Source organism: Oreochromis niloticus, linkage group LG3, assembly GCF_001858045.2.
Source record: "Oreochromis niloticus isolate F11D_XX linkage group LG3, O_niloticus_UMD_NMBU, whole genome shotgun sequence".
NCBI lineage: Eukaryota > Metazoa > Chordata > Actinopteri > Cichliformes > Cichlidae > Oreochromis > Oreochromis niloticus.
Window position 1 is genome coordinate 32,522,613 of NC_031967.2, and position 18,008 is coordinate 32,540,620.

The 18,008-nt window shown below is 39.3% G+C and overlaps 1 protein-coding gene across 21 annotated transcripts in view; it reads right to left on the minus strand.

Moving 5' to 3' along the window:
* phka1a (phosphorylase kinase, alpha 1a (muscle)) overlaps positions 1 to 18,008 on the minus strand; it is a 32,243-nt gene that overhangs the window by 2,010 nt on the left and 12,225 nt on the right. Inside the window, exons 12-35 of one of the 21 annotated variants that reach the window (XM_013265703.3) lie at positions 17,704 to 17,811; positions 17,442 to 17,520; positions 17,067 to 17,201; positions 16,269 to 16,378; positions 15,117 to 15,261; positions 14,882 to 14,960; positions 14,538 to 14,605; positions 10,638 to 10,799; positions 10,455 to 10,549; positions 10,201 to 10,346; positions 9,090 to 9,243; positions 8,434 to 8,592; positions 8,224 to 8,353; positions 7,269 to 7,370; positions 6,020 to 6,135; positions 5,762 to 5,797; positions 5,506 to 5,541; positions 4,212 to 4,247; positions 4,046 to 4,081; positions 3,477 to 3,506; positions 2,809 to 2,847; positions 2,417 to 2,578; positions 2,132 to 2,185; positions 58 to 258 (exon numbers count right to left, since the gene is read on the minus strand). In XM_013265703.3, the coding sequence (XP_013121157.1) occupies positions 58 to 258; positions 2,132 to 2,185; positions 2,417 to 2,578; positions 2,809 to 2,847; positions 3,477 to 3,506; positions 4,046 to 4,081; positions 4,212 to 4,247; positions 5,506 to 5,541; positions 5,762 to 5,797; positions 6,020 to 6,135; positions 7,269 to 7,370; positions 8,224 to 8,353; positions 8,434 to 8,592; positions 9,090 to 9,243; positions 10,201 to 10,346; positions 10,455 to 10,549; positions 10,638 to 10,799; positions 14,538 to 14,605; positions 14,882 to 14,960; positions 15,117 to 15,261; positions 16,269 to 16,378; positions 17,067 to 17,201; positions 17,442 to 17,520; positions 17,704 to 17,811 (2,418 nt within the window). Of the gene's footprint in view, positions 1 to 57; positions 259 to 2,131; positions 2,186 to 2,416; positions 2,579 to 2,808; positions 2,848 to 3,476; positions 3,507 to 4,045; positions 4,082 to 4,211; positions 4,248 to 5,505; positions 5,542 to 5,761; positions 5,798 to 6,019; positions 6,136 to 7,268; positions 7,371 to 8,223; positions 8,354 to 8,433; positions 8,593 to 9,089; positions 9,244 to 10,200; positions 10,347 to 10,454; positions 10,550 to 10,637; positions 10,800 to 14,435; positions 14,606 to 14,881; positions 14,961 to 15,116; positions 15,262 to 16,268; positions 16,379 to 17,066; positions 17,202 to 17,441; positions 17,521 to 17,703; positions 17,812 to 18,008 lie in introns of all 21 variants that reach the window. The other 20 variants (XM_013265692.3, XM_013265694.3, XM_013265695.3 and 17 more) reach the window with 20 other exon arrangements.

Below are 18,008 nucleotides of genomic sequence, written 5' to 3' on the forward strand. Positions count from 1 at the left end.
ACCTGCTTTAGCTGACGACAGGGATATGGACGCTGGGAGTTTAGAGCGACTGCTGACCTGGTCCTTGTCGAACATGTCGTTGGCCAGGTGGACGATCTTCTCCACGTGGATTATAGAGCCGATGCTCTGGATGTCCACGTCGGCCAGCATGGTGAGGACCAAGATGGCCTCCACCAGCAGCTGTCGGTACTCAGGCTGAGGGACTCTGTTCAGAACGGTCTCCACATGGACGGAGAACTTTATCTCCCCTGGGGTCATCTGGAGAAGGTGGAAGGTTATAGTTTTTATTTCATGAGTAGTTTGTAAAATTATTTAGTTTTAAGGTTTTTCTGTTTTGTTTTTAAGTTTGGTTTCAGTTAGTTGGATAATTTCAGTTCTTTTTGTTTTTTATTTTAGTTTTTATTACTGTAAAATATTTGATCAAACGTTTCGTTTTTATTCCTGGTTAACCAGGAGGTTTTTTCACTCCCAGTTTTAGTTTTGAATTTAGTTTTAATTTTAACGACCTTGGTGTGTAGATGAACAATAAATATGTCTGTAAAAAGAGTTTATTTAAACTTTACAGATAAAAAAAGGTGATTGTTTTGCATTTATGCAAAGCGTAAAACCTCTAAATAGCTATCAATGGAACAAAACAAACAAAAAAAACAAAAATTATGACTTTAAATGATAAAATTGTAGAAACAATCTTAATTAATAGCAAATAACAGAACAGAGGTTTTTTGCTTTTGGCTGTTTGACTGTGGCTGACCTGACTGACAACGCTGCAGACTGATGAAAGTTTTACTTACATTTTGAGGGGAAGTAAGCAGAAGAAGAGGTAAATAGGCTAACTACAATGAGACTCACATGTACAAGTAAAATGAACCAAAAATAAGCTCAAACTAAATATATTCAAACTTAAACAAGTGAAAAAATATTTCAACATGGCATATATTTTTGGTTTTCGTAAGTGGTCACAATAAAAAAGAAGTGATAACCCTGATGCAAAAATACAAAGTGCTAAATGCAGCGTCTCCTCACTTATTTTTATCATTAATACTATTTTTTTATGTTGTTTTAAGTCTATCATTTAAAGTTATAGTTTTTGTTTTTGTTAGTTTTGTTCTATTGACAGCTTTATGAAGGTTTTAAACTAAAGCGTAAATGCAAAAAAACAAACAAACAAACAAAAAAAAAACCATTTTTTAACTGTAAAGTTTAAATAAACTCTGAATTGTGAAGGTGACTAATATTTTAACAGTCATTAAAATTCATTAAAACTAAAATCAAAACTAAAACTAGGTGTGAAAAAACATTCATTTCCAGATTTCAAGAGAATTCATTGTGCAATATCATTCAAATGTTTGCTGATCAAAGCATTAGTGTCTTAACAAAACGACACAATATATTACTCAGTATCGGTAAAAACTAGAGTCAAGGTTTTTCATGCAAAGTGTAGTAGCAGTAAAAAAATTGAAGAATTTTTAGGAATTTGATGTAATTTGACAAATATCCCGGATTTCCCCCCCGCTTCTAAACATTTTCTGCTTTTTTATACAAGCAAACATCAATGTAAAATAACACAAATACCTCCAGTTCATTTATTCTAACTAAGTATGGACCTGTTATGAAATCCTGAGCTAACATCAATGTTTAAAACAACCTTTTTAAGGACGTTTTTTGTCAGTGTCATTTTCACCCTTTTTGCAATAGAAAAAAAGTCATTAATAAATAACTATGTTACTATTTTTAAAGACATTAAAATGATGGGAGACACCAGATCATCTCAACTGAAACTCAACAAACTGAATATCACCCAATAAATTAGCAAAAACATACTAATAATAATAATAATAATAATAATAATACTAATAATAATAATAATAATAATAATAATAACAATAATAATGATAATAATAGTAATTCTTGGCTCTTACAATTAAATTCTCAAAAGTGTCTTACCTAAAAATACTAACATGCCTAATCCGAAACTACAAGGGGCTCCAAAGAGCTTTACATTTAAGAAGTAAATACAAATAAATACCCAACGTAGCATTTAAATGATGAGAAAACAAACAAAGAAACAGGTTTAAAAAAAAAATAAAAATTTCTCTCTCAGTTTCACGTGAAGTGTGTAATCAGACATCACCTCTCTGGTGGTTGAAGATGGAAGAACAAAGCCCTCTATGGACAGACCGTGGCACTGCAAGAAGCACATCAGTATCACCACAACTACCACACAAGTCCAAGTGTGACAGAAACCTGTGGTTCATCTCGTCTTGTCACTTTACATTAAAGATTTACATTAAAGGAAACAATAATTATACTACAGTTTTAAAATGTAGAATGCAAATGTTTACTAATTAATCCAAGAAGTGAATAACATTAAAAAACACACTTTCATGAGTAAATATACATCTGGGTCATAACTCACCTTCTGCAGGATCTTCCAGACTTTCTGGTAAAAGCCGACGGGCACTCGGTTCAGCGCCCCGTCCAGACGCCTCCTACGCAGCCACTGACCGTGTCTGGTATCCTTAACAACCGGAATCTTGTCCGGGATGTCGAAGGATTCCATGGACGGCAGCCGGAACCTCTGAACAGATGGGAAGAGAAAAGCGGAGTCACTCGCTGTAACTGCGTTTATTCTGGAAGAACAGCGCCCTCTTCCTGTTTTGAGGCACAATGACACCAGCAGACTGCTAATCCACATCTGATGGAGTGGCTCATGTTAGAGGGCCACTACAGGAAAACAAAAAAACAAACAAACAAAAAAAAAAACCACCAAGTAAAAACAAAAAGCAGGAGAATAACGCAAAACTTTACCCCAGACTCGATGCTTTCTACGTCCGGTGACTGCATGCCCTGAGAGGCAGAGAATAAAACATAAAAGAGGAGAAAGAAAAAAAGAAAAACAAACAAACAAAAAAAAACTGATATGAAAATAATTCTGAAGACTTAAGGATCGGTAAAAGCCAGCATGCATGAATCAAAAACAGGGCGTCAAGTGGGAGAAATTCTGTTAGAAAACCATGAATCACAGCACAGCTCCACCCAATCTGCATCATACTGTAACAGCTGGTTAAAGATCGGTGAGATCTTACACACGAGACGGACCTGTGGGCTCCAAATATTTGAGGTTTTATGGAATCGACCACTGTGACATTTTCCTACAAAGCTTACTATAAATAATTCACCTTAACTAACATAACTTTTCTTTTTCTTGCTTTAAATGGGAGTAAAATTAAATTTACAGTCAACTCTGGTCAGAGAAGCATTGGTTAATGATAATAATTATAATTATTGATTAATCAACAATAATTATTACTGATTAACAATTATTGGCAAATCAGTATGTGAAGCTGTGGTTAGCTGCTTAGATGATTACAATTGCAATGCAGTTTACTTGTTGAGCAGCCACACGTTAGAGTGTTAATCACTCAAACGGCCCTGAATGCTCAGTTATCGGACTTTAATGTCGTTATCACCGTCACCTTCAGGGTGGACGTCACAGAGTGGTCGAGCTGAAAGGAAGAGAAGAAGATCAAAGATGGAGGCTTTAATTTAACTTCTGCCGAAACGTTTTCCATTCAGATTCCATGAGAAACGGGTCGAATCACTGACACCACCACCATCATTACCCCCCACGAGAGTGTGGCTGGTATCGTTTTCACCCTGTGAGTCTGATTGGGTTTTTAAGCATTACGGCAGGAATCTACATGATCACATGGGGACAGAGGCTGCTAACTTTGCATCATAGTATAATTCCAGGTGTAGTTGAGCTCAAAGTAAAGGTTGAGTTTTAAGATGGGCGTGGCCTGATCAGAGTAAAGGATTCAATATAACAGACTCACAGCTGTGAGCGATACAGCCACGGAAGTTCAGGTTTGTAGTCAACATGACGACAATAATAATAACCAGCCATGGGTTCTACTTTGATTCAGTTTGATCAGAAACTACCTTCAGCTCCACTTCATTTGAATGAAGTGTGAACTGAAAATTACAATTTTGAATTGAAATTTCAGCATCTAAATCTTCCTCACTCTTTCTTTATCATCGTCACCTTAACTGAGTCGGTCAAAGACACCCTGCGGTCTGTCTGTAATAGACAAAAACACATTAAACAAAGGCCAGTTTTTAAATCTGCAAACCCAGCTTCCTCCTCCACAGCAAAGCCAAAAGCACATTCAAATCTTCCTCCTCAATAGTGATGAACTCATCATCATCACCTCCTCAACTGGGTCTGTCAAAGACAGCCCGGGTTCCTGGGTTAAAGATAAAAACATACGAGCAGAATTACAGCGGCTGCCTGAACCATCACAGCTTGTTGTTCCAGAGCTTTCAACTGTCTCTCACAGTCTTTATCCTCCGGGAGCGTTTACACAGTCTTTAAATCAACTTTAAATACAAATATATGGAGGGTGAGTGATTTTAGGGTAGTTGAGTGATATAATTTAGGCTAACATAACAAAGCGACATTGCAAATCTCATCTACAGATTAAGGATGAGAATTAAATTGGTCTTAATAAAAGTTTGTGATAAGGGTCATTCTGTGAGGTTAACACCTGCTGGTGGTTTAACAGATACACCAAACGGCAGGAAGAAGTCACCCAAAATGGACACAATTATAGCTGGTGACTCAGGGGACACGATCCACACATCAATAGTTTGGATCATTTTATTACCAAAAAGTTCTGGTGTAACACGTTTCCAGTACACACCCTCAGTTTTAAAGCATCTACATTAAAGAATAGTGATATCAAACTCATCTCCCCTCATGGGTTAACTGCAGCCCAACCACTGAAACTACTTCTTTTCAAAGTCTATTTAAAGTTTATTTGTAGTGTTTTTTTTAAATGGGGTCCCCGTGATTCCTTTTTTTGTTTTATGAGATGCTGTATAGTGGGAGATTAAAAAATATATATACACATCTATGGTACTTTAATTTACATTATTTGTATTGTTGTACTTTAATATATTTTGATGGGAAGTGTATTTTATCAGGTAAACTAGACCCAACTTTAGTAATAGTCTATAAAAGTTTACAGTTAAATGACTGATGTATTTTAGGTAATCTTAAGGAAAATAATGCATATTCAAAAAATAAAATTACATTAATCAAGACTGCTGTCATTATGTGCACATTACAATTTAAGAATCATGGCGGAAAATCACGTAGAATTTTTGTTTAACCCAAAAAAACAAAACAAAATAGCCGTAAGTTTCTTTTGACTTAAGGACGTTTTGTTAGCTACTCTCCAAAATGTTGACAAAACTCATATAACACCTTGGATCATCATCATGATGAACACTGAGGAACGCAGCTGGAAGCTCTGGAGCAAATAAGCAGGCCTTGAGTTTTACAAATGAACAACCTCCCTAGTGGACCGACCGATCTGATCGGTGAGGTTTACACAGAAGGTGAATTAACAGCTACAGGTTAAAAAATAAAAATAAAACAACAACAACTAATGAACAGATGTCATTACTGTAATAGGTAATATTCTTTCATGTGATCATCACCTTAAGTGTGTCCATCATGGATAACCTGCGATCCACCTGCAACACAAGGACCAGGTTGTGAATGAACGACTGAGCTGTTTTAAAAGACAAAATGATTCAAATCGATCGAAAGTTTCGATCTTAAAGCCGACAATTTTCCATCAACGAGCCACCGCTCTCCTTCAGCGCATGCTTTCAGCTCTCTATGAATTACTTTATGTCCCACCAGCACCCTCCTCCAGGTGAATTAGCACCTCATTTAAATCATTAACATCACCTTGCTCGGATCCGTCAAAGACAACCTTTGCTCCAGCTGCAAAAACACAAAAGTCATTTGCCAAAAAAGCTCAACAATTTCAAAATAAGAGCCTCTCCTGCCTCCATCTCCATCTCTGTTTAATGGGATGCTGAGTTTACTCGTTTGATGACAGTCAAATGTTAAAGTTGACCCTGTGTGTGTGTCTGAAGAAGCACTTTGAGATGAGATTCCTATGTGGAGCAAGGTAACTATAACCTCACGGTCATGGCATCCTACCATTTTCATGTCGCTCTTCAGTTTGCTGATGCCGGCTCTCTCGCTTTTAGTGGCTCCCACATTCCCGAGATGATGGATGGAGATGGCAGGACTGATGCCAGCATCCATCTCCCGAACTGTGTGGAGGATTGAGGAAGAAGAAACAAACAGGACAGACACAGAGAGGAAAATAAACAGGAGTCAAACGGTGGACGTGTTGATTTTTGTTTAAAATGAAGTCTGGAACAATAATATTAATAACAACAATAAATAATCTAGAGAGGTCCTTGCTAGATTGTTTACCAGTCTCACTTAGTTTAACATCATGTGTACGATGTTACAGTTTATCTGTGGAAATATGAGGCCTGTCAGTGGCTTACTTATTAAAAACTGTTGCCCACCCTTCTTCCACAGCATAATGAAACAGATTACTTTGGCTACAGTCTTGTCAAACGTTTCTCTGTTGATGCAACGACTGCCCCATCCAATCAGAAAGCTTCACCGTCAGTGCAGATGAAGCAGCAGAGACTGCGTCAGAGTTGCAGCATATGACTGGTTCTCGTGTTACATGAGGTAAGGCGACTGACAGGGCGATCGTGGCTCAAGAGTTGGGAGTTTGCCTTGTAATCAATCGGAAGGTTGCCGGTTCGAGCCCCGGCTCGGACAGTCTTGGTCATTGTGTCCTTGGGCAAGACACTTCACCCGTTGCCTACTGGTGGTGGTCAGAGGGCCTGGTGGTGCCAGTGTCCGGCAGCCTCGCCTCTGTCAGTGCGCCCCAGGACAGCTGTGGCTACAATGTAGCTGCCATCATCAGTGTGTGAATGGGTGGATGACTGGATGTGTAAAGCGCTTTGGGGTCCTTAGGGACTAGTACCCACGGTGTGGGACGGAGAGATTTCGCAGGTCTTTCCTCCCCACTGCTGTCAGACTCCACAACAAAGACTTTAACTGATCAAACACACACATCCACACATGTGCAATAACACTAATGTGCAATAATCTTTTCTGGCATCGTTGTATTTTTACTCAGTTGTATATAGCATTTGTATTCTATTTTTATCTCATTGTATATTTTATTCTATTTTATTCTATTCTGTACAGTTGTGTACTGTATTTATTCTTATTTTATTTTATTCTAATTTTTGCTTCATAACTTTTGCACTGTCCACTTCCTGCTGTGACAAAACAAATTTCCCACGTGTGGGACTAATAAAGGTCATCTTATCTTATCTTAGTAAAGCGCTATACAAATACAGGCCATTTTACTGACCACTGCGCTCCACTCCGAACTCCTTCCCGCTGAGTATGTGATGGAGCAGGTTCTTCAGTTCAGACGGACTCAGACTCATCAGGGTCTCTGTGGCCTCCTCTCCTGTTTTCACAAACACAAAGACAAACATGACACCTGAGGCCCGTACTATGAAGAAAGATTACTGTCGAGCTTTAAGTCAGAGTTTCCCTTCCCATGAAACCGACTCTTTTTATCTGGCTAAATCACCATGGTAACTTATGCTGAACGTATAACTTGGTTAATATATAACCTGATTAGGAGCAGGCTGTGTTTGAGTTTAAAATCTAGTTAAATAAATTAAATATTGTCTCTTGGTCAAAAATTAAATCTATAACTAACAACTTCTCATGAATCTTTTGCTGACAATAAATCAGTTACAAAATAACTTAAAATGCTGTTATTAAATCAAATAAACTGCAGTGAAGTTACAACAGAAACCCTTGTAGAAAAAGTTTAGTGAAAGAAGACTTCATTAAGACTTCATTTTCCACACATTTCTTTTCTTAACCTTACATCAAGAAAAGAGGCCAAAGAAACTATTTGGAGGGAAATCCAAGGAAAACATTTTACGATTGGAGGCAATATTTCACATTTAACGCACGTCAATAAATTTAGCAGCTGAACAAGATCTGTGATTGCGTTTACAGAAGTTTGATGATGCACTGCTTGCATACATTTGGGGTGTTTTGTTGTAGAGCTGTGATTTTGTGTCCAGGGGCTACAGCTGTAAATTAAAGTGTAACATGTACTTCATCCTTGTTCAATAAACAAATGCATGTTTTGTAACATTTAGGCTGAATATGATCTTTGGTTTGTTACTCCACTATGGGCATAAACTGAGTCTTGATAACGAGTCTTGGGACGTGGATTTTTAGAAACAAAATTGATTAATTTACTTCTTAAAGCCCAGCTTTAAACCACCTTCCCGCCTTACCTGAGCAGCCGAGTGACTGAGCCAGCTCGGTGGCCATCACCTGGATGATGAGACCGATTCTCAGCCTGAACATCTCGCTGAACAGACTGGGCTGAGTCCTGATGCTCATAGCCAGGTACACCACGATTTCCTGGTGGAAAGACATTTAAAGGATGAAGGACAGATAGAGGAGAAGGTTTTAAGCACATGATTGTGGTGGAGGTAACTCACCTGTGTGAGAATGGCAACGCTGATGTTGTTTTCGCTGGCCTCGTCGATGAGATTCGCCAGCTGGTCCGGCGGTATCGGAGCCGTGATGGTTTTCTCTCTCGGCTCAGGAGGGAGTCCGATCGTCAGGTGCTTCTGGTGGGCCAGCAAATCAGAGCAGGCCTACCGAGAGACCCACAGCCAATCAGGAAAGAGCAGGAAAAGTTAAGGTCACCAGGTTTGCTGGTGGGAGATCTAACGCAGAATGGAGTCAACTGATAGCAGAGGGTTGGCATTTCAGAGGTATTTCACTCTAACTTCAGGAGCTTTTCTTTAAACCTTCTTAGAAGTTTGTAATTTGACCACAAACTGGGATCAACTCATTTCAAGCTTTTCGGACTCTGTGACTCGATATATGTGAAGATAAGAGATGAATGACTGAAGAGTTAAAGGCACTCGTAGAGTTCAAATCTGTACTAATAATGAACAACTGACCTACCAGTTGTTCGTATAGATTTTAGCTTTACATTATTTTTTTACTTTACTTAAAACTGTAGCGTCAGGACTTTTTTCATATGCATGTCTAAAACAGAAGATTCACTAGTAACATCACACCTGACCACTCTGGCAAAAGTATCGAGCTTCTGTACGCTGCTGCGTTATCTATAGCTGCACCGTACCGAGTCGAGCTCCTCCACCTTCTTCCTCAGCATGCCGGAGATCATCCTGATGAGACCCCAGTGTTTCAGTTCACCTGCCTTCTCATAAAGATCGGTCAGCAGAGACCTCACAGTGGAGCCTTTACCGTGCACGCCCGTGTCCCAGTCCATACCCCTGAAAAGGAAAGACAGCAAGGACTTTTCATTCTTTTCACCGCCGTTTTGATATGTTACAGCAGCACAGTCTGAATCAGGAGCGCTTAATGATTCAAGGGTGGTGACTTCTTTCTGATCCTGAGACTCACACTGATGAGCTAGCTTGATTGGTTGACTGACGCAGGACAAACTAAGCCAGCCAAAGACGCAGCCGTACACAGAAACAGCCAAGCAACAACAAGACTTCACTGTCTGTAAATATCTCTCAAAACTATGACTAAAAAAATATTTAATAAACAGTTTCTGATGCATAAACAAAAAAACAAACCAAAACAAAAAAGGGAAACAAACTGCACTATTTTGCTTCCACTCCAAGATGGCGACCTCCGCTCAGTCGAGCCAAACATGCCAAGCTCTACAAGTTGGCCAGTCAGCCGATGACCTGTAAAGACTTTTCTATCTTTAGGTCATTGTTTCTTGTAAACACAAAGGAGTTTTCAAATGAGCTACAAGTGAGCGTGTCACCATTACTAAATCACAATCATTCAAAGACCGGACATAGTTCGACACCTTTGAGTTACATAGAAAGCGAACAGAGAGAGATGCTTGTTAATAAGTTTTGAATCTATAGGAAACATAAATGGAAAAAATGTAAACGTTGTAATTTAATCTGATTTTTCACAGGCTGCCTGATTCATTCCTATATAATTTACGAGGAGAGATATTGAATTAGACAGTACTATTTTAATCATTGTCTTCTGTTGATGCGACCCCCAAATGCAAATATCCATCAACTACTAGGCTGCCGGTGACTGGAAATACACGCTTCCCTAGCAACCAGTGGTTGCCGAGGGTAGCTGACCAGTCTCTAGGCCTTTGTGACTGAGGCTTTAATATTTTAATACCAAAATTAACTTCGCTGCAGTTCCTGGTGTTCCATGGTGTTGTCGAACACACCCAGCCTTGTGTTTCTTACTTGTCTTTGTAGAGGATGTAAAGTATATCGGCCTGGTCCTGCAGAGACTGCGTGTCTTTCAGCAGCTGGGCCAAAGCGTTGTAGTCGATGGCTCCGCTGGCGTCTCTGGGAATGCCGCTCTGCGTTGTGACCCCCGCCTCAGGACCCTTGAGTGAAAACATGGAGAGACGAAGGAAAAGACGGAGCATTGAGGAGTCTGTAAGTGAGCAAAAAGCTGACATGAGAGGAGAGAAAAGAAAGAAAGGAGGAAGAACCTGGGCGTCTGGTGATGCAGGGGAGTCTGGAAGATTCAGGTTGAGCATTGGCTGAGGAGAACGAAACAATTTGCTCGGCAGGTACATGTTGACATCTGAGGGGGAAAAAATAGAAAACAAAGTTTTATTATTAATTTTGTGATTTAGTCGAGTTTGTCAGTCGGAGACGAAGCGCCGACTCACTTTGTATGTTGAGGTCCTGAGCTTTGTTCATCAGAGTCACCATCTCTTTGGTTTTGGTGGCCGCAGCCTTGAACCTGCTGAGACCTCCCATTGGACGCTTGGGCTTCTTGGGGGCAGAGTGGGCCAACAGGTGGTCAAGGTACTGCGCGAGGTCGTCATCCTCTGTAGGGAGGGACCAAGAGAACAAAACAAAGTAATGAAGTAGGGTGGGATGAGGAGAAGAACAGAAATGTGGAGAGGGAAAGGAGAAAAAAGATTTTTGATTTAGATTTTGAAAAATGAATAAGCAGAAAGAGATAATTTACTCACATAGAGCTAACTCACCGCTCTTTTTTTGTGCAGACAAGTGTTAAAACTGAGTTTAAATAGTTTAAATTAGTCCTTCTTTTTAAACTTTATAAAGTACTAAAAAGAAATAAAGCATCTGAAAACTATTTTGCATTTTATGCTAATTTTTAAACTCGCAGCTTTTAAAGGGTTTGCTCACCAAACCTCAAAAGAACAAAGCATATTTATTGTTGAGTATCTGAGCCAGGGTTTTAATAGTTTTGCAATTTTCATTAGTTTTTATTTTTATTTAGTTTTGACTGAAGATTTTCAACTTTATATCAGTTTTAATTAGTTTTTACCATTTGTTTGCTAGTTTAGTTTAGTTTTTATTTTTTTTGAAAATCATTAGTTTCAGTTTAGTTTTGATTAGTTTCAGTTATAGTTTTAGTTGTGTTTGCAATAATTAAGTGTAACAAAATCCCAGTTTCATCATATCAGTCATTCTCTTCTGCTTATCCTTGGGTATGTTGCTATTCCAGCTACCATACCCTGCACCCTGGACAGGTCGCCTGTCTGTCGCAGGGATAACACACAGAGACAGACAACTCACATTCCCACCTATGGGTTCTTTAAATAAATAAATAAATAAATAAATTAGGGCAGATGAACAACCATTGATACCAGACAACTATAAAAGGTATATCTTGGCCCCAATGAGACTATTAACTCTTGCAGCACCGGGTGTTTGTAATTTTGGTTCAAGTGAATTGATAAACTTTTTGAAGGCAATTGACTCACACAGTTGTGTAGATATCCCAGTCCTGTTGTCTCGGGATGCATCACGCTGCCTTGCCTGGGGTTAGCTTCTGTTTCTGGGGATGAGGTTTGGGCGTGCTCCCTTACCTTCTCAAGGTAAGCTAGCTCAGCCTTCTTGTGTGAGCTTTTCAAGTGCACTTTAAGGTTTGTGGGATTTTTTTCCCTTTAGAAATGTCCCTCATAATTTGTCTCTTTCCACTACAAGACACTTGCTTTATCCAAAACACAGTCATATTCAAAGTAATCCTAAATTGGACTCTGGCGCTTTCTCCCGACTTTTCCTGACATGAGCAGCGACACAGACGACTCGACTAACGTACTGCCACCTGCTGGCATAATGAGACACAGCAAGAAAAAAACCTGGAAACTAAACTTCATTTTCACCCTTGACTATTGTGTGACACACACACATCAACGAAAACTAAACACATTTTTGCTATAAATTCAGTTAATTTTAGTTAGTTTTGTTAACACTCATTACAGTTTTAGTTAGTTTTCCTTTTTTCGCAAAGTCTCGTTTTTATTTTTATTTCCGTTAACGAAAATGTTTTTTCACTTCTTGTTTTCCTTATTTCGTTAACGATAATAACCTTGATCTGAGCAAAAAAGATCTTCGTTCATTTCAGGTGGTTTACAACAAAATTAATATTGTTTTACAGGAATTTCTGTTTTTCGGAGAAACAAATTGCAAATATTCATAAAAAACCATTAAATGTGACAATTGTGTGTAATAATTATAATGGCTTTTGTGGGTGAGGCTTTGGGGTGAACTGACCCTTTAAACTGAAGACTTTATTGGTCACAGCCATGCTAGCAAATTGTGATGCATTTGGGGACCAACAGGCTGTAAACATGCGTTTATGGCAAATCTAACCAGCCGTGCGTGAACACAAACAACACAATCAGAAACTGTTAATGTTTTCATTCTTCCACTCGTGTTAAGATTTTGAGGCGTTTAAATGCACCACAGTCAAAAATATACTTTTTATTTTTTTAAAGAGGACCCATTAACTTTATTTCCATATTGTCATTTTTCAATCATGGACTCTCCTACAGCAACAGTTCTGAAGCAAGACATTTTAGCTCCTTGCTAACTTTCGTCTGATTGGCTGCAAAGCTTAAACCAGGGGTGTTGAACTCCAGGCCTTGAGGGCCGGTGTCCTGCAGGTTTTAGATCTCACCCTGGATCAACACACCTGAATCAAATGATTAGTTCATTACCAGGCCTCTGGAAAACTTCAAGACATGTTGAGGAAGTAATTTAGCCATTTAAATCAGCTGTGTTGGATCAAGGACAACTAAAACCTGTAGGACACCGGCCCTTGAGGCCTGGAGTTCCCCCACCCCGGACTTAAACAAAAGATCTAATCTGCCAGTGGGCGGAGCTTCTGTGCTGTAATGTCCATATAAGGATATTTTTTTTTTAATTTCCTTTCTTAATGCAGAGCAGAAAAATAAAAAACTAAATATTTTAAAAGTTTTAAATTGAGTGTTCAGATTGAACTCTGACTTTCTGGCTTGAAGGGATCATTCAATCTGAGTGTCTTTTATTAGAAGCTCCACAGGTATGAAATCACCGGTTACTGATCAATCAGTTCCCCAACTTGCAACTTTATACCTTATTTTTTTCTTGTTGACTGCAAATGATTTTACAATTTTATTGTATTACAAGCAATAATATCCGATTCTAAAACAGAGCAAATGATTTTACTTGAGGACTTTATACTAAATCTGAATATAGAGTACAGTTAAATCTGGTTTTTATTTTCCTTCTTTCAAACCAATAAACACCAGTTATCAACTCGCACTGAGCCATTAGATCCTCCTCTGTCCCAATGATAGACACAGGAGGATAGGCTTTCTTTCCAGGCTTCAAAAAGACTAAACTTTACTGATATAGTAGCTTTTACCCCACATGCATACATTCATTTATTCAGTGCTTTTACTACTCGACTACTGTTCAGCACTACTTTCATATTTGCCCTTCCTTTGTAACACCAGCTGCTCTTCTACCAGTACATTTATCCATGTCTGTGATTGGTCAGACGATCATTAAAGAACTTCGCAGCAATGTTTAAAAAGTGCTGTAAAAGAAAAACAAAAAAAACCCCATTATAATTACTTGTATATTCGCCAACCTCATTACCAACCTTTCCTGTGTTAAATATGAGCATCAACAAACTGAATGTACATCAAGTATATGACAGAAAAATAAGGAAAAGCATAAGAGGTCCACTTTAAGGTCCATTACAATTCAAGTTTTGAGTTGTTTTATGTAATAATTTAGAGCAAAAGAAGAAAAATATTCCAAGTTGCCCAACAAGGCGCTCCAAAGCCCCGAGTGGAAGAAGTGTGATACACAGGGATGATGGGTGATGATGATAGGATGAAGGAGGAAGTGTTGATTAATGAAGTCATGGGTATTTGATTTTAGATTTGACAATGAGATGGCATGAGGTAAAAAAGAAATAAAATGTAGATGCACAGATGCAACTCAAAAATCAGCAAATGTTAAAAGAAAAACTGTCAGTCTGCTAATATCTGCTGGGGTCTGTGACTGTGTGAGTATTTTCAGGAATGGTCAAACCAAGCCTGGAAATCAAATGAGCTGTCAGTGTGAACTCCGGCTTTAAAAACGTGAATCCTCCCCCCTCCAAACAGCTGGTGTCACCATTCCTTCTCCACCCTCCATCCACGCAGTGTTTTTCTTACCAGCATCATAATGCAACTCATGCACGTATCCATCGCCGTAACGCTCATCATCATCACCATCATACTCTTCGTCGTGGCGACCCATGCTGCCAGAAGCCTTACCGTCCAGGAAGCTGAGGTGAGCACAGCAAGAAGTGGTCAGGAACTCCGACAGCTTCCCCGTCTGGATCCTAAAGACGAAGAACAGAAGAGGAGGCGATGATTATGAGAACTGGGAAACATTAATAAGCAGTTTGATGTATTTTATACACTCATGTTGTAGCAAAAGAGCAAATCTTGGCAATTAATCAATAAAAGAGGATTTTAAATTGTCTCTACTGTGCAGGAAAAACTAAAAGTCTTTAATTGGAAGCACAAAGAAAGACAAAATAAAACAAAACAGAACTTATTACAAGTTGCAAGATGTAATAATTCAAATTTAATGCAAACAAGGAAAAGAAATTCACCTTGCTCCTCCGTAATACCCATCCTGTAATTTCTTGAGTGTTGCCAGAACTGCAGGGTCCAGGTTTGAATGATCTTCAGCTGAAGCACAAACATAAGATGAAAACATGCAAACACAGAAAATGTAAAAAAATACATTTTTTTTTTCAATATTTAAAGAAGATTTCATTTCAAACTCTCTACCATTAGTAATGCAGGTACATTTGGACATTTAGCAGAAAAGGTCTTCTCACTCACTCAGCATCGTCTGTGAAACGGGAAAAGTGACCGTCGGTCTTCCTGTCATCCTCCATCTGCATGAGAGGTAGGCGATTTCTGTCCTCAGCATCTCCACGATCATTTTATTATCCAGAGCCAAATAGAACTGCTGATGGTCAATGAACTGAAACAGAGGAAATTATGTTTATTTAAGTTTATTTAAGTCATTCCCTTCACCAGAAGGGAATTTGGGTGATCTGAAAATCTCATTTTATCATTAATCTCATTTCTCATTTTAACCTGGATTTTATTCACAGTATATGATCACAAAGAACAACAATGGTGTGTAAATGTCTGGGAACTGCTGGACTTTTGGGAGAGGAATACTGTTCCCATATTTTGACACTGTTTCTGGAACATGTGCGCAGATGGTTTCGTCTTTCCATGATGGAGCTTTAACCTGCACATGTGGATGAAACAGTGAACAGAAGATGAAAGACCCCCAGTATTGACTGTTGGTCTTGTCTGCTGCGCAGAGATTCCTCCAGATTACCTGAATTCTTTTAGGATATTCAGTACTGAAGATGATGAGACATTCAAAGCCTTCATAATTTTATGTCGGGAAACATTACAAATGTGGAACAGCTTCAGTAGACAGTGATGAACTTCTGCACATCTTTACCTCAGAGAAACTGCCTCTCTAAGACGCTCTTTTTAAACCCACTCATGTTACTAACTTGTGGCCATTGAACCTCATTAGTTGCAAAATGTTCCTCCAGCTGGTTCTTTTCACTTTTCCCGCCTTGTGTTGCTCCTATTACAGCTTTTTTGCACTATGTTGCAATTCAGAATGAGCCAATATTTTTCATGAAACAGTAAAAACAGTCTTATCCAATATGGTGTCCTATGGCGGCCGGGTGCACCCAGGACAGGCTGCCAGACTGTCTTAGGACATTCACACCTGTGGACATTGTTAATAAATCTAACCCCACTAACTGCATGTCTGCGGACTGTGGGAGGAAGTCGGAGTACCTGGAGAGAGAACGGGGGACACGGGAAGAACATGTAAGCACCACAGAGAAAGGCTCCGACCAGATGGTGGATTCAAACCCAGGACCTTCATGCGTGCCACCATTAAAATAAAAAGTGAGCTGCGTGTTATTCTGATGTTTTCTGTAGTTTTTTTCTAACCTGAGGTGTGAATGTGAACATGGTGTTCCTGATGATGTAGAACTTGGAGGTTCCCAGCACTCCTATCCTCCTGTAGGGGCGTCCTGTCAGACCCAGCCTCGGGTTACGACCTGAAACAAAAAAAATAAGCAGTTAAACTTGATTTCATGAATCCCCCCTGATAAAAATCTACACTCTACTCTTTGACTTTTTTTGTGTCCTTCAGATCTGATGTTTTCTGAAGTTAGTCAGTCTCATCTAATTTAGGATGTACTGTCATAACTTTGACTGCAAATGCTGATGGACTAAACAGCATCAACCCTGAACAGCAAACACTTCCATGCCAGATAAAATAATGAATTTGATTTAAAAGAGTCAAATAGTCAAGAAAATCCCGCGTTCAGATCACAGACAGTCTATATAGTTTGTGATTAACTTTGAAGCCTTGAGCTCATCGTTTTGGCCGCCATCATCGTTTGTTGTTGTTGTTTTTTTAAATCATAAGCAATAAGCAGACAATTCCTCACATTCACATGGTAACGATGGCTTAATCATAAGGTATGCTTGTCCTCAAGTATCCCTCTCTTTTTTTTTTTTTAAATGGTTTATTTGACTGTAAATAGTACCATTATGTACACAACTAACATGTTGTTAAAAAAAAAAAAAAAAAAAAAAAAAAATCATGTGACTAGGACCATAACATCATCAGGAAACTGTTTACTGGGGTCATGAATCTGTAGCAGGCTCCAGTCCATAACATTTGTGCCTGATGTATAAAATCTTGACGGGACAGATTAGGCCACAGCAGGGAGTTTGTACCGAGTCTGGCGTAGATATGGCTGAGGACTCTGGAGGGCTGCACATGGATGGGGTGGATGTCCGCCACGGTCTCCACCTCTATCCCTTGCTTAAACAGCAGCTCTTTGATCTCCTCCGTCTCGGCCAGAATCGACACTGAAGGGGGAGAGACGCACATGAAACCATACAGATCACTGACATTACTCACATCTACTGCCCAACCTGCATAGTGAATTATCCTTGGGCAAAATACAGAGCCCTGAGTTAACCCTGATGCAACCATCAGCATGTGAGTGCGTGATGAGGTGGTTAAAAGAGCTGAAGTACTCCATTTAAAATAATTAACACTAATCTGGAGCTCGGAACGTCGTACTGGGACCTGGGCGGTTAACTCACCCTGTACGACCACGTCAGGCTTGGGGATGGTGGAGAAACGCCGGTTAAGAGGGTCAATTTCTCCAGGCGCCAGAAAACCCTGAAAAAAACCCACCAAGACAAACTAAATGATCTCAAAATAACTTGCAGCTTGTAAATTAACGTTTAGCAGTAAATCTTAAGTGTGTGTTTGTTTTCTTCGACTCTTACGGTGTAACTTTGTTATTAACACTTATCTGAGCTGCAGAGCCACAGCTGATCATTCGTTTATGTAGCAGCTCACCTCAGCTAACAGGTTTCCCAGGATGTACAGACTCTGTCCCCACCTCAGGGGTAATTTTCCCATCGGGATCCTCTCCACGGTGTGAGGGTTCATGTACTCCTCCTCCACCTGTTTGAATAAGCAAACACGAGACAGGATAAAGACGTTTGAAAGACTGAACAAGTTTAAATATGGGGCATTAAAAGCCAGAGGTCATGAGGTCGTTTCTCCTCGTCTGTCGTTTTAATGGGCACGGGCGTATTGCATTTAAGAAAACACTTCAATCACTTCTGCTGTGAGTAAAAGAGAAGCAGATTACTGTTTCT